Source organism: Odontesthes bonariensis, chromosome 4, assembly GCF_027942865.1.
Source record: "Odontesthes bonariensis isolate fOdoBon6 chromosome 4, fOdoBon6.hap1, whole genome shotgun sequence".
Taxonomy (NCBI): domain Eukaryota; kingdom Metazoa; phylum Chordata; class Actinopteri; order Atheriniformes; family Atherinopsidae; genus Odontesthes; species Odontesthes bonariensis.
The window spans coordinates 6264247-6280442 of record NC_134509.1 but is presented as its reverse complement, the minus strand read 5'-3'; the positions used below and the strand labels follow the sequence as shown (position 1 = coordinate 6280442).

At 41.9% G+C, this 16196-nt stretch overlaps 1 protein-coding gene across 2 annotated transcripts; it reads left to right on the top strand.

Annotated features, from left to right (window-relative positions):
- The first annotated feature begins 106 nt into the window (after nt 1-106).
- Nucleotides 107-15988, top strand: suz12b (SUZ12 polycomb repressive complex 2 subunit b). 2 transcript variants are annotated; one of them, XM_075462644.1, is made up of 17 exons: nt 107-424; nt 667-811; nt 1293-1339; nt 1441-1505; nt 1647-1715; nt 2694-2743; nt 2825-2910; nt 3034-3265; nt 3410-3515; nt 3610-3715; nt 5104-5281; nt 6173-6258; nt 6645-6788; nt 8383-8540; nt 9337-9535; nt 9722-9801; nt 10741-15988. In XM_075462644.1, exons 1-17 carry the CDS (start codon nt 410-412, stop codon nt 11051-11053), a joined length of 2079 nt encoding a protein of 692 aa, XP_075318759.1. In that variant the 5' UTR covers nt 107-409; the 3' UTR covers nt 11054-15988. The 2 variants fall into 2 exon arrangements, with proteins under 2 accessions (XP_075318759.1, XP_075318758.1); XM_075462643.1 differs by having other exon boundaries at nt 6170-6258; nt 10741-15987.
- The last annotated feature ends 208 nt before the right edge of the window (nt 15989-16196 follow it).

The following is a 16196-nucleotide window of genomic DNA, read 5'->3' as shown; positions in this document are numbered from 1 at the left end:
AAAGCTGATCAACTGGATTTCCCGCAAAATCGTGGGAAGCAAGAGCGGGTTGTACGTCACGTCCGGAGATTAGAAGCCAATCACACCGCTGAATTATCTTGGTTCGTTTGCTATTGGCTGACAACTGACTGGTGCTCTGTTGTTCAGTACAAATAAGGGGGACGTTTTCGAAATCAAATCAAAGATACATGATCAATAATTTGATCAAATTTTCAATAGACCACCCAATATTAAATAGTAACTGCAACAGGTGAATGCGGGAGAACTTCGTGTGTGAGGACGTTTGTATTTTAAGTGAACTATGCTAGCACTGCTAGCTAACTAGCATCCGTCTCGTCGCCTCCTCTTCATGGATTTCTGCTGTTGAGTCTGCCAGGCTTGTGCTAGAGGCTGCGAGGCTAACAAATTAATGCCATCAGCAAGGGTTGGTTTCCTTCCGTTGCCCCTCGGTGTTTCCCATGTGTCTCTTTTAGAGAATGTTTTACTGTAGAGTTTTGTATTCCACGCCGAAATCTCGGAGATCATCACGTTAGCACTGCTTTTAGCTGAGCTAGTTAGCATAACTGCTAATGCGAGTATCTACTTAATGGCTAAGCTAACTTGTTGTACTGCCACTACTTGTTCTATTTCCTTTCATATTCCGACATATGTTTATCTTACTCCCAGAACTCAGGTTATATTATGAGTGGGGCGAGCTGCAGAGCTAACGGCGCTGTATACACCGCCCCGGCCGCGATGATGAGCGCCGTAAAGAAGCCGAAGATGGAGCAGATTCAGGCCGACCATGAGCTCTTCCTACAGGCCTTTGAAAGTGAGATTTCACCGCTCTTTACTCCGTAACCCATTTCTATCGTGTCTCTTCGTAAGCTTTACCTGGCTCAACAATGATGCCGGTCTTTTTCAGTTTCTGTTTTTTGCTGACACGTCTTCGGTTAAATAGCCCTAGTTATTGGGGTAATTCAAAAGTTTAAATATGATTTAGATTGTAATCCGTTAACACACATACTATTGGTTCATATTATTCACGGTTGGTGGGTGTTGATTTGGCAGAACACATGAGGGCAGCATGTTTTGGCATGTGTTTATGCATGCAGTTCTCAGACACATGAAAGCTGTATGATTGAAGGCTGCTGAGGGGCAGCATCAAACAGCAGGACACCTGCCCTCAGTATAACCCCAACAGAACACACTTACTTAAGCATATGTTGGGGATTTTAGCTAGTGCTTTATTGAACTTGGTTTGATTTATTGTGATAAAGTTGTGTCTAAGATGAGTCCTAATTTGTTTCTAGAACCAACTCAGATATACAGATTCCTCCGCACAAGGAATTTGATTGCAGTAAGTGGACTACTTTACTTGTTCTTCCCTTTTTAGTAATTTAACTACCTTAAACTGCTCACTTCAAATGACTACCTCTTTCTTTTTCTCCCACTTTTCAGCCCATATTTTTGCACAGAACGCTTAACTTCATGTCTCACAGAAATAATCGAACAAATGCCCGAAGGTATGGACCCTGTATTTTCAACTATAGTATAGAAACGTGAATCATTTTGTTGCACATAAAGATGCACCAGCCATGTTCTAAAATATGATTTATAGCTTCTTCTTTTCTTTTATTTTCTTTTAATCAATAACTTCCTCCCAGGAAAACATTCAAAGTGGATGACATGTTGCAGATAGTGGAGAAGATGAAGGGCGAGCAGGATTCTTTAAGGTAAGGAAGCTTTAAGAGTGTTTTGCACGTCTTGACGTAAAACCTTTTCAGCTACTTGGGTGAAAGCTAATGGCAGATTTATTTATTTATTAGTCTGAAACTGTTCTTTGATGAGTTAGTAATCAACGTAGGTACAGATGCCAGCAACGTGTAGGGGAATTATTTATTTACTTCTATTTAAACTTGAGGGAGAAACTGGCTACTTTGTTGTCTGTTGGGGAAAAAAACTTAGATTATTGGCGGTAAGTAAGCTTGCAGAACTTTTGAGTCAAGCACCCCTTTTAAGCGCTGTCATAACATAAACATGACTGTCATCATTTTACTGATGAGCCCCAAAATACGTTGGTAACTGAATTTCATTCAAGCTTCTATGTCTGCTTTTCTCGGGAAACTCCTGACAAGTACCAGGTGACGTGCTGTTCTCTTGATTCTAACTAACCTTGGGATATTTTTTTTCCAACCAGCTGTATGAGAATTTCATCTGTCGTTTAACTCCTTTATCGTGTTGTGCTGCTTTTTTGGTCGATTTCTGATTAGTTTTCCCCCCACAAACTTGATCAATCTTGCACGAGAAGGACTTTGTCAAAACAAATTTAGCTAGTTGCTAACGCTGCTTGTTTGAGATCCCAATTTATACTCCCACAACATGAGAAAAAAAAAACAGTCTGATTGGTCCCTGAGTTGTGGACGCTGTCTGTGATTGGTAGAGAGCCACGTGGACTGCATATAACAATAACACAGTTTTACAACAGGGGGAAATGCATGAATGCATCATATTTGTTTCCACTTGCCAGATTTGAAAAATATGAGACTTTCCACTTGCCAAAACAGAGTTTAGTTGCTCCAGGTAACTGTTAATGTTGTATTGATCGATCATGTTAAGGATTAGGAAGCCATTTTGACACAATTTAAGTCTTTGTCCACAGCGGTTTCTAGAAAATCTGTATTGATCAAAGTCATTTTTCTTTTTCTCCGTAGCTTATCTTCACATCTACAGTTAACATTCACTGGGTTCTTCCACAAGGATGGTAAGCATACTAAAAGAAAAGGCCCACAAATCACTGCATCTGACTGAATGATTGACATGAACTCTTCTCGTTGCCATTCAGAAAAGCCATCTCAGAATTCAGAAAATGAACAAAATTCTGTGTCCTTAGAGGTGCTACTTGTCAAAGTCTGCCATAAAAAACGCAAGGTAAAGTATAAATAATAAATATAAATAAGTATAGTATAAATATCATTAACCCGGTCCCTCTTTTTGCTCCAACTTGCCAGTGATGAACTCCTGCAGCTGTTTTGTTCCTTTGTTTCCCCACAGGATGTCAGTTGCCCCATAAAGCAAGTGCCTACGGGTAAAAAGCAGGTGCCTTTGAATCCTGAGAGTAACCAAACCAAGCCTGGCTCTTACCCTTCCTTACTCATCCCAAGCAATGAGTTTGAGCCCAGCAACAGCCACATGGTGAAGTCCTATTCGCTCCTCTTCAGGGTGTCGCGCACAGGGAGGAGGGATACCAACGGGCTGGTCAACGGAGAGGCCAACGAGAATATCGGTACGTCCGTGATACAATGGCTATGTGCTCTGTTGTCGGCCAGGTACAGCACTCTTTGATGCTGGATGTAATTGTTGTTTGTCAGATGTAAGATTTCTCACTTTAGTTTTTTTTTTTTTTTTTTTTTTTTTTTTTCGTGCCAAGATGTTACAGATACTCCCAATAGAAAGAAGAGAAGTTCATCCCACAGGGAAGAGGGCGAGACCACAGAGACCTTTGTTGCACAGATGACGGTCTTTGATAAGAATAGGTAAGCTTTTGTGTTTTTGTTTTTTTTTGTTTTCCCTTTTGCATGTTCATTTTAACTATATTCTTCACACTGAGCTTCTTTTTACTTGTTACAGGAGACTGCAGCTGCTGGACGGGGAGTATGAGGTGTCGATGCAAGGGATGGAGGACTGTCCTGTGAGCAAGAAGCGAGCCACGTGGGAAACCATTCTCGATGGGAAGGTAGGCAGCCCATACCGATGTGTTTGCAACAAGGTGTACCTTTTAAACGCACCTTCCAGTCCCTTGTTTTCAGTTGGTGCTTTTCAGAGTGATGGAGATGAGCAATCGGTCCTTCACGTTCTGTGTCTGTGTATGTGTATGTGGCGATGCCCTCCAACATCTGGCTCTTGAAAAGAACACGGGCATGGTTTACCAAACACGTTGCTACGTTTAACCTGGTTGCTTTTTTTTTTTTAAAGTATGGGGACAAAGTCGCTAACGTAACAGTTGGGAGAAATTGCAAATTAGCCTGCGACTCGCTAGCCTGGGTGCCAGCCGAACTTAGCCCCGCCCATAAAAGTTTTGGTCGGGAAGTTCGGTCTGGCTCTGCTCAGTTGGGAAATCATTATGCCCGACCAAGAATTGGTCGGACCAATCAGATTGCCAGGGCGGGCTTTATATGATGATGGACAGATGATCAACAGGGACATTATCGACTACGTCACTAAAGAGCTGAACACGGCTGCCGCTGGAGAGCTAGGGCGTGTAGATTCTGCCATCGAGTCTGTTCTACAGGATCTCCACATTGCATTCATTTTGAAAGACGAACAGAGGAACGCGATAAAGGCTTTTATCGATAGAAAAGATGTTTTTGCCGTCGTTCCTACAACAAGTGTGTGTTGCTTAATCTACGTCACATACGTTGCTCTGATTGGTTATAGGTCTATCCAATTGAGCGAAGAGGCATTTTTTCTCCTGGTTCGGTTGAAACACGCCCCATACTCAAATCTCTATTGAGCGGTATCAGACTCACATTCTGACTAGAATCGTGAGTATGACGTAGTCAGGCTAGCGACTCGCTGTCTTGCTCATAAACACAGCAAAGGGGGCGGGGACAAATACGCCTTCTGGCACAGCTTTACAGTAGTAATTAGGTTCTAAAATGCAGCATCAGATTGTATTGATAGAAACTGTATAGTCTGCTTTTATATTTAATTTTGAGAAAGGAGGGAAATAAAAAGTCGGTATGTTGCCAGGGCTTAGCAATGTGAGTATATTCAGGTGTTTCCTGTGGAATTAAGAAGAAATAACTTCTCCCTTTCCACATAAGTTCTGTCTGCTCTGACTAGTCAGCTAGTGTCCTGATCAGGCACTGCTCGCCATTCAGCATCAGATCTGCTGAAATTCCAGAGATGCGCTTCACTGGACAAAAAGGTTGGAAGAAGCGCCCCTGACTACAGGATTAGGGTGTCAGCATTTTATTTTATTTTATTTTTTACTCACCAGATACAGATGCATCGATGACGTTTAGTGCAAAATGTATGATGTGCAGACTCACATTTTATTGAATTTTTTTTTTATTATATCATCATTATCACCAACCGTTGCTCTGGATGACTGTCCGACAGAGACTGCCACCATTTGAGACATTTTCTCAGGGACCCACATTGCAGTTCACACTGCGTTGGACAGGCGATGCCAGCGGGAAGTCCACTACCCCGGTGGCCAAACCTCTTGCCACGCGCAACTCGGACAGCTCCAGCCCTATGGAGACCAGAACCAGCCACCACCGAACTGCCCTCATGAGTAAGTACAAAAACAAAATGGATGAGATGCATCTGCTCCAGAAATATATAAAATCTTTTTGATAATTATATATAATATAAAAATATGTGGATCATTCCTATCGGTTATCTTATGTGGAGCCATCAGCTTTATCGAAAGTCATATTGTATATGCTATGTTTGATTCATTAGTGGAGAGTTAAAAGCATCCGCAGATTAGGAAAGATGGGAAGAGGACAAGCCTACTTATTTAATTAAAAGGACTGTGAAATTCTTCTGAGCAAACAACTAAATTCATATCATGAACAAATTCTGAGCAGAGCTGAGTGGCCCATGGTTTGGCATGTGTTTAATTTTTATGCTCGCTCTTCTTTGGTTTGGGACGATTTCTGTATATCTGACTGACAAAAGCGCAGCGTTAGTCAGAACTGTTGAGTCCCTTTCAGACGTGCATTTCATTGCATAAATCTCCAGGTAACTAAACATATTGCTGTCATATTTGAAATATTATTTCTGTTGAAATCTCACTGATGATCCTTTTCTCATTTTGTTTTTCTTTTTTTTTTTTTTTTTCTTTACCATATCTGAATATCCACTGTAATGCTTTCATACAGTAAAAAAACTACTTGCGGAGCTCCTTATAAAACTGGAAGCTCCCCTCTTCTTCTCCTTCTCCCCCTCCTTCTTCTAGTTCCTCTGCTGTTAATCTAAATGTCACAATACATTTTTATTAATGGTTACAAGATGCAACGGTGTTGCATTATCCCTGTCTGAAAAGGGCTTCATCAACAGTCATTTGTACACTGACCTCTCATGTCTTGATGTTACGGGCTAAAAAAAAAAAAATGCAATTGAAATTTTGTGATTTGGTGATACACAAAGACTTAACTTCTCCGTCTGTTCCTGTCAGCAGTGAAAGAGTCAGTCAGCACAGACATTCAGACGAGGAAAGAGCAGGTCCCATGTGAGCCGCGACAGAAGCTACGTATATTTTATCAGGTACACCACACAACAGTGAGGAATACACTGGGCCTGGGACACTGATTTCCCAGAAGCTTTGGTGAGGTCGCTGAAGAGCAAAATGTCTGTCTGTTTTTTTTTTTTTGTTTTTTTTCAATTCTTAGAATTGAGATGCTGTCATGTTTTGAGACATGGAGAAACTTAATTTGTATTAATATTCTAGTATGGTTTTGAATTTTAAAAAAAATTGCAATTCTAAAATGTTTTGACTGTTCAGCACTCCTTAGGGTTTAGGCACCAAAATGTGACAGTAAATCTGATGTTATGCAACAATGTAGGAGTCACCCATTTATATCTGCCACAGGTTGACCTTCTCTGGTTCTCTAGTTGACCTTGTAGTAACTGTGTGGTCTGTTCTTGGTTAGTTCTTGTACAACAATAACACGCGGCAGCAGACAGAGGCACGAGACGATCTTCACTGTCCCTGGTGTACTCTGAACTGCAGCAAACTCTACAGCCTGCTAAAACACCTCAAACTCTCCCACTCCCGCTTCATCTTCAACTATGTGGTAAGCGACACAGTGAGTGTGTGTTTGTAACTAACAAATGTAACTAAAGATTATGTGCAGTAAGTTCAATTCTGGTTACCACGGTGACACACGCCTCAGTTTAAACAAGACCACATTAGTCACTGTGCTGCCATGTAGAGGAAGTGCCTCTAGACCATAGAGAAATGTACTAAGCAGGTCAGGATTTCAGCGGCAGAGGTCGATGAGCATCGTGTGAGGTAGCAAGTTACGTCTGAGATGCAGTTGTGGAAATAAGCGCAGCTTGGAAACGAGGCACTTGGTAGTTTCTGGGCCCACGTGAAGTACATCTTTTCATCTGCTCAAGTCTGCGAGGGTCCACCGGGTCCGTGTGCATGGAGCCCCAAAATATATAGCCCTGCTGAGCGGACGAGCCCTTGTATCAATCTTTGTGGGGGAAATGCAGAAAAACAACATGGACGCTTGTTTAGAGGAGAGACTTTGCAAGAGGATTGCCATTATCCACATCTCAAAATGGAACTGAAAGTGTACAAGGACTGTAGACTGATTACATGGAAATGGAAAATGTCAGTGCTGGTGACCCCACATGTACTATAAATAGGACCGCATGCGTAGGAGTCCCTATTGTTTTGCCCACACAGATGTGGCTGCCGTCAATGTGCCCCTTCTGCTCTGTTTTCAGTTGAGTGGTCTTCAGAATGCTTGAATTGGAAATGCCTATACATTGCAGATGTCTCTTAAAGTCACAAACCATGTTCAGCTTTTATTTTTCTTAAAACCTGCCTCTCGCTGCCACCCAGACCCCAAAATGACCCAACTTTCTGTCTTGCAACCACAAACCGTTGCTTGGTCCTGCGCTGTTGGTCCTTTAGCTTTGCCAAGCTGCAGAAAAGACGGAAGTCAAAGCAGACAAACTATTTGGTGAAACCTAATTGAGTGAAATCGGGTTTTAAAAATAAGTTGTTTTTACTTCTGCTTCTCTTTTTTTTCATGGGGGTTTTCATGCTTATTCCTCTTATGGGGAATTATGCTTCGGTCGCCACCTTCCAGGTTCCGACTTGTTCTCAACCAATCAGCAGCAGACTTTCACACAGCTTCATCACAGGGATCTAATGCACTGTTCTTTTGGAACACGGCACACATGCGACAATAAGGCAGTGGATGCCCGCAGAGTGCCCTTCTAGTTTCGGAGGGCTTATTGATTTACAAAGTGGAAAAGATGGCTTGAGAATTTTTCCTTCGTTTAAATGAATCGACTAACAAAAGTTCCCGATTTCTCCAAAGAGGCGTTGCTTCTGAAAAACAACGTAGAGCGTCTTTCCGAGGAAAAACGATGACTTTTAGTGTGGCTTGTTTTAGTCGTGCACAATGAAGATTCTGAAGTATTTGACACTTTTTTTTTTGAAGATATGGCTGTGCAGATCACTGGTTAAAACCTTGTGGTTGACGAGGAGTGTAGAAAGTGTAAAACTAGTCTGTACTGTGAGAGCACCTTCCTTTCCTGTGTCATAACTGATGTATTAACACTTGTTAGTTTTCTCTCAAGCAGAACAAATACCAGACCCTCCGTTTGTTGAATGCAGATTCCTAATTTCCTAACCTGTATAATCTGCAGTCTCATCCCAAAGGAGCAAGGATAGACGTGTCCATCAATGAGTGCTATGACGGCTCATACGTTGGCAATCCTCAGGACATCCACAGCCAGCCCGGCTTCGCTTTCAGCCGTAACGGCCCAGTAAAGAGAACTGCTGTCACTCATATACTGGTTTCTAGGTAAACATCACTTCTTTTCAGTGGCTGCTTTTATTATCAAAGCTCATGCATGTCTGAGAGTGTAATAGCATTATTTTAAGGCGACTGTTTTTACCGGATTTTCATAAAACGCTGGCAGTTCATGAATGGGTACTCGGCTGAATTAGTTTTGATGTTTGCGTAACGATGAGGTGAACATGCACAAACAGTTTGAGGAGTCCGACATGAAGGTGATCATAAGCAGAACCACTGCACGTGCCTTTTACTGTTGTAGTAAATGATTGTATTTATTGTACAGTAGGGCTGCCACAAACCATTATTTTGATAGTCGAATGGTCACCTATTTTATTTTATTTTATTTTTTCCGATTAGTTGACTAATTGGATCATACGTAATGTAAAACATACAGTTTATCACACCAGCATGCAGCTGCTCTTATATGACCATCATTAGCTTTCAGCTTGAAGTGTTTAAGGTATATGCTAACTAAAAATAAAGACGATTAAGAAAATAGTTCATTAAACCTTTAATGAAATATATGTGCTAAGGCTAACGAATCATCGCTAATGTTAACGTTTGCAGCTATCAATATGAGTAAGCAGTAAGTCAGCTCTCTGTTTACGCCAGTGGAAGCTGGAAGGAAGCAGTTTTGAGAGAAAAACAAAGAAAAAAAAATGACGACATAATCGTGACTAGTCGACTAATCGTGGCAGCCCTGTTGCACAGCTCGATGACATTGAGGTTTCATCTGCTTTGTTGCTGTGAAATCTCGGCCCACATGGTTCTTACGCAGGACGCGTTTTTGTCTCTTCACAAGGCCTAAGAGGACCAAACTGAGTCCATTTGAGTTCCTTGAGTCTGAGGATGGAGAGTTGGAGCAGCAGAGGACGTATGTCAGCGGACACAACCGCCTCTACTTCCACAGTGACAGTTGCATGCCCCTGCGGCCCCAGGAGATGGAGGAGGACAGCGAGGACGAGAGGGATCCGGACTGGCTCAGAGAGAAGACTGCCACGGTGAGAGGCTGTTACTCGTTGAGTTGTTTCGAATCCGACTGTAAAAGTTCACGTCTTCTACGTGTGAAACCTGTCTGTTTGAAATGGGTCCGTTTTTTCCAGACCAAACTACATTACATTTCGTTAAAATCTTTTTGGTAAACGTGTCATCGTTTCTGTTTTTCTTTTTTTTCTTTTTTTTTGCAGCAACTCGACGAGTTTACGGACGTCAATGAGGGAGAGAAGGAAGTGATGAAACTGTGGAACCTCCACGTGATGAAGCATGGGTATGTCCATAGAGTTGGCAAAAGAGGCGGTAGACATTTTCGGATGCTCACGCTTCACTACTGACTTTTGTTGTATAGTGTTTGACGTATATACAACACAGCAGCTGTACTAACATGTAGGTCTGCACAGGGCCTGAAGCAAACCGTAAGATTTTCTGTTTAGTTAGTTCAATTCCATCTGGAGATTTTCCCCCTCATTGGGCAGGTGTTTATCCAGAGCCTCGTCCACAGGCTAAGCAAGCTCAGTAGGACTCCTTCTCCAGCCTTTCAGCTCAGTTGCCCACCATCAGGTTGGAGGGATGCCGCCACAGCCGGCACCGACCACCTTGTGGCTGCAGCTCCACACTGATGCATCATCAGTGAAGACGCCAAATACGACTTCTTTCTTAAAGTTCAAACTTTACCCTCGAAATATCAGATATGCTCTACCGAGGATGGTTGTTGAACTCCCGGTGCCATCATCCACTGCCACCTGATCCATTCCCCACCAGGTGGGGATCCGTTGACAACTCCTCTCTTCACTCAAGAGTCCGAGATATGTGGTGATAGGATTACAATATCAGCCATCAACTTGTAGCTGAGGGTGTTCTCTCGAACATGGTGTTCATTATGGACTAACTGTGCTCGCAAAGAAATCCAACAACTGAACGCCATTCGGTCGTTCTTCTCCGTCACACCCCTCGTATGAGTGTGAGGTCTCCCAGCAGAACAATGGAGACCACTGGCGGCACCCAACCGCAGTTTGTAGTAAGTGCAAAGGGAATCTCTTTCCCCCAATCTGAAGAAACAGGAACCCCCCCCCATCTTCTAGGGAAAACTAACATTTGACTGTGGAGACAGAGGCTATGAGTAAGCCCATTCATATCTAACCGACCTCGTCACAGTCTCTTATCAATGAAAATCCCTAAATGTCTGTCCTCTGCTGTGTTCTCTTTGTAGCTTCATTGCAGACAACCAAATGAATCACGCCATCATGTTTTTCGTGGAGAACCGCGGCGCTCACATCATCAGACGCAACCTCTGCCGCAATTTCCTCTTGCACCTTGTCAGCATGCACGACTTCAACCTAGTGAGCACGGCCACCATCGACCGCGCGATGGCGCGCCTACGGCAGATCCGAGAAGAGTTGCCGGACGTCGAGGAGGAGCCGCAGGACCAGAGTCTGGTGTCGGCAGGAGCGTGCAACGGCATCGCCGTCACATCCAGCGGGGCGAAGCAGGGCAAGAGGACAAAAAGTGCATTAACAGACTGACGTATGGCTGAATGGAGGAGACGGTGATTGTCGTGGGTTTTTCTTTTATCCTTTTTTTGTTTTTTTGGTTTGTTTTTTTTCAGTTCAGTTACCATTACCAACCCTTTGGTGCTTAGATGGGTGGGGAAACTGGTCAGAAATGACCTGACATGACAGACCAGTATACAAGGTAAACAGGTTTTTGAAACTTGAGAACTGAACCAAATATGAACCATACAAAAGTGAACAACCCACATCAACTCAAGCCCGGAGTTTGGGGACCGTATGAAGCCAGTCGATCCTACTTACCGTGCGTTACGTAGGAGCCGCTGAAGTGTCTGTCTTTGCGCGAGAGAATGAACAAACCGAGGCACGACCGCCCTTGGTCTGCTGTTGTGATAGACAACTGTACGAAGACTACAGTTAAAAACTGTACTGGTAACCTTGTCACCGTGGATTATTTGTACCCATGCAAAATAGCCATGTTTAAAACGTATCTTTTTTAGCTGATTATTTTAGCACTTGGTGTTTGTATTTAGAAAGTTTACCTTGAAAGTGACATTTTAAAATAAACTGTGCCACGCCAAATATCGCAGCAGCTTTTCCACTGTTGTCAGTGGAGAGACGTCGGTGAGTTGGAGCTCACCGCCGAGAGACTTTTAATTTAAAGGGCCGCGCTGTTGAGCCAACACCGCAGGAAAACTCTTCGGTGAGAGTGACGTCTGGAGTCTGAGGCCTGTAAAGCTCGCGTTAGGATCCCAGAGCGGTCAGCGGATAAGTCGCCACGGCAGTAGTGTTAGAGCGTAAGCTTGGATCCTGTACGAGAGGGTTAATTGAGAGTTAGGTTCAGGCTAAAAAAAAGAATAAATAAATGTTGGATTTCATCACTCCGAAGCCTTTTGGCCTGCATTGACACGAGCTCAAAGGAAGTCAGGGAAATGAACTTTTCTAAATATATACATTTTTCCAAAAAACCAGCAGCACATTTACTCCCTGTGTTATGTAGAGTTTATAGCATCAGTGATAGAAAACTCAGTTTTCTGGCTTTTCAAGTTTTTTTTTTTTTTTTTTTTTTTGTTCTTCCAGAAATGTGTGCACCTGCAGTCGCATCACACGTTTAGCTGTTCCCCAAACTAGGAACAAAGGGGCGGCAGTTCTTTCCTCAAAGCAATAGGTTGTTCATTGGATGGTCCATCTCGGATTACTTTTTTTCTTAAGTGCAGTATTCTGCCCACAGTATGAAAGCAGGCAAAACTGATGTAGAAAAGGTGCGTACAGCGGTGCCCCCTTATGGGTTTTATTTGACTTTTTTTCTCTTTTGTTTTTTTTGTTTTTTTTTAAACACCACCCCTGCCACAAATTATGAATAACCACACTTGGTGGATCCTTCTTTATTTTGTAAAAATAAAAAATAAAAACGGATATGACACCAAAGATTTTTATTCAACAGCTGAACATTCTTACTTTGGTTTTTTTGTTTGTTTTTTCCAGATGAAGTAGAGGTGGGAAAAATACGGAATCATGCACCCAAACCAAAAAAAAAGTACACTTAGAACTTTGTTGCATCTCCTCTGGCTTTTATTACAGCTTCTTTGAGATGAATGTTCTTCATCAAACCAGGTCCCAACTTTCTCATCTCTCACAGTTTTGCAGGATGCGAGCTTGTCACGGTCCTGTTTTTTTTTTTTTTTTTTTTTTTTTTTCTCAATTTTCAGTGGGATTGAGATGACTATTTGCCGACCTCAGCATCACCAAACATACAAAGTGTGGAAAATGTCATAGTACGTTTACTTTAGAGGTGATGGCTGTCGTCTCTGGTCCTTTACCCGACATCAGCCCCGTGCTTCTGTTTAGGAGTCCGTGATGGTTTATGTTTGGCTTTGGCTGAACACAAACTCCATTTTCATCAGTTTTTTTTTTTTTTTTTTTAACAGTTTGGTCACAAACATTGACTGCTGATTCTGCTCTTTAGTTTTAACGTTTCCTATGTTGTGCATTTTTCTATTTTCAGGCCTTATGCTTTGAGTTTTTTCTGCCCTGATGCTTGGAGGTCTTCCTTGGTTGACCCGTATGTTTCCCTTTTTTATTTTTTCTTCCTGCCAATCAGCCAGCTGCACCAGCTCCCTGAGCTGTGTCCCTGCAGGCACTCTGTTAACTGCAGACTGAAACATATTAGTATGTTTTAGCGACGCTAAAAACGGGTGATTCCACCATTTTTTTTTATTTTTTCCACCGGTAACTTAGTGATTCTATACTTTTATTTCCCCTCTACTTGATCTGGAAAAAGCAAAAAAAACGACACAAATTTTATTAAATTTTTTTAGGAATATTTGACAAAGCTAATGTTCAGCTATTGAATAAAATTGTATTGTGTCGCATCCGTTTCCTTTTTTCTTTTACAAAATAAAAGTACTGAATGACAATCCTGTGTGGCCATTCCATCATTTTTTGCCAGGGGATGTACTTATAATAAGGTTTCGTTTTCAAATTTTCCAAATCTTTTCGGTATCTGTTCTGCACTGGCGACCCACCCAGGGTGTACCCTGCCTCTCGCCCAATGGCGGCTGGGATAGGCTCCACCCGCGCAACCCTACAGTTGGGTGAAGCGGGTATAGAAAATGGATGGATGGGTGGTATCTGTTCTGCCTCAACACCAGAAGGGGGCGTGATGCACACAGCTTTTTTCCCTGCTTTCCTTATTGAAAGCAGAAAATGCAGTTTATGCCAAATGGGAATATTTTCATCAGTATCTTTAGATATTTTTGTGTTCATTCCATAATCAATGTTTTTCTTTTAGCAGTAGTTGTATTTTATTATAAATTGGCGATAAACTTTTATTACTTCATTGGACTTCTTCTGAAGACAGCCAACTTACCGACATATTTTTCCCTCATTGAAAGAGAAGGGAAACATATTCACCATATCTCAAAATTTAAAAAAAAAAATAATAATAATAATTGTGAACGACAAACTCTGGCTGAGGAGTATTTTATATTTAATTAAATAAAGTCCATTTGCCCTTCTTCATGCTTGCAATGTTGTCAGAATTCTGGACTTGGACTGTTCATCATATTGTTTGCATACCGATGTCTAGAATAGCTGTTTCTCCGGGCAAGATATGGTCAGTTGCAGCTCTTATTCTGCCATCTGTAACAACTAGAGATTTGGATTTTTATTTTTTTTTTTTCAGAAGTCAGATGTCCTCATCTGAAACTCCAATAACATTTTTCAGCCCCGAATTCCACGTTGCATGTCATTTCCCAGAAAGTTATTAACCATAAATGTCGGCTCTTTAGTCGCTACAGCTTAAAAAAAACAAAAAACTGGACCTGGTATTTTTACATTATTCACACATTTCTTCTTTAGTCAACTGCGTAACAAGGAGAATTTGCTTTAAATAACAAAGCAACCACAGAATCAAGTTGAACGCACAAAGGTGCGAGACGCAACTTCCCTCTGACAAAACCTGGAATAAGGTAGCGCCACTCCTCAGTTTACCTCGTCATCTTGTTGGGATCCTGATACGTGTGGTAAATTGTGGGTTGGGTTGGCATCGATTCAGAATTCTGCAAATGGGAACGCAATGCGGGTACATCGAGACGGCTCATTAATCCTCTTATTAGGCTTCTGTGTTAAAGATCATGACGATTTCTGTTTAAAATTAATGTAATCGTCAGGCATTACTGAACATGAGACGCTAACTGGAACTTTGGTTCATCGATGCAAAGGTAGGTCATCACTGGACACATGCCAAGCACAAATCTTGTCAAATTCTCCACACTCCAGAGGACCTTTTTTTAAAAAAAAAAAAAAGTAGTAACAGCTGTGCAGTAAATGTTACTTGTGCTTTGATTTAAGGCTGTTAAATTTGATTATTTACTTTATTATTACACATCTGCTTTGGAAGGCCATTTCAAAAGAAGTTGGGGCGGTAGAGCTTTTACCTTTAGGTACAGCCTTGTTCATCATGTGCGCCAGCATGAATGTCCTTGGTGCAGAACAGCTGCACACTGTGCAGACTATCTGCACATGGCGTGTTAAAACACACACGGGAGTATTTATTTCAATAAAAGTGATTTGTTTGAGTAATGAAGGGCCTGTGCCCCAGTAGACCTTTGGGTCTAGCAACGTCCCTGCCTAACACGTTCTCCGTTAGGGAGGCAAGTCCAGTACCGACACCGTGTTCTTCCACAGCCAGGCCTTTCTAACATGTATAGGATGTGACTTTTTATTGTCTTGTTAAGAAATACATGAATGTTCTTGGAAAAGGTTTTTCTAAAATCTCCACGAACTTCTTTGCAATAATGCTGCCATCACAAAAGTGTAAATCAGTTTTGCCAAGGACAATACAACCCCATCCCAGAGCCTGGCCTTGAACTCGTTTACTGATGAGTCTGGGTGTTCCTTTTTTGTCTTTGGTTAGAAGCAAACAGCATCTATTCCCCCCCCCCCCTTGTGTTTGGAAGCACAAGACGCATTTACAGTGTAATACGGTGATATCCTTGGATATCATACAGGAACAACTTGGATGTGACATGCCTCGATCAGAGTTCTGCAACAAATGGAGCACAGCTTTCATCAGCTGGCCAGCAGATGCTTATGTCCACATTTTTTTTATGTTCTGGCGTGTTAACATTTGAAATCAGGTAAACCTCACCAGCCCTTACCTCAAGATCCAACATGGCTGCCCTATGCATTAAAAAGTGGTGGAAGCTGCAGTGTTTAACTGTTGACACGGGTATTGGTACAGTGTCTCTTTAAGTAAGTCTCTCACACACACACACACAGTACTGTCCGGCCTCCATCGGTGAACACGTGTTGATACAGTGTTTTTAATGCAGAAAATACAGCATAATGCATTGTCAGTTTGTACTGATTTGTTACTGCCATCAAATTAAAGATGAGCTAATAATTTCACGAAATAGTCAAATGTCTCACTTCCAATATTCAATGTTTTTCTTTTTCTATGGTGAATAAAATGTTGGTTTATGAGATTTGCAAATCACTGCATTCTGTTTTTATTCACATTCTACACAATGTCCCAACTTCTTGAGAACTGAGTGTCAGTACGTTAAAAGTAAACCGATGAATGATGTGCTTGTAACTTAATAATCACATCAGGAACTCATTTGATATGATTTTGGTTGCCATTTGATTGCGTCAA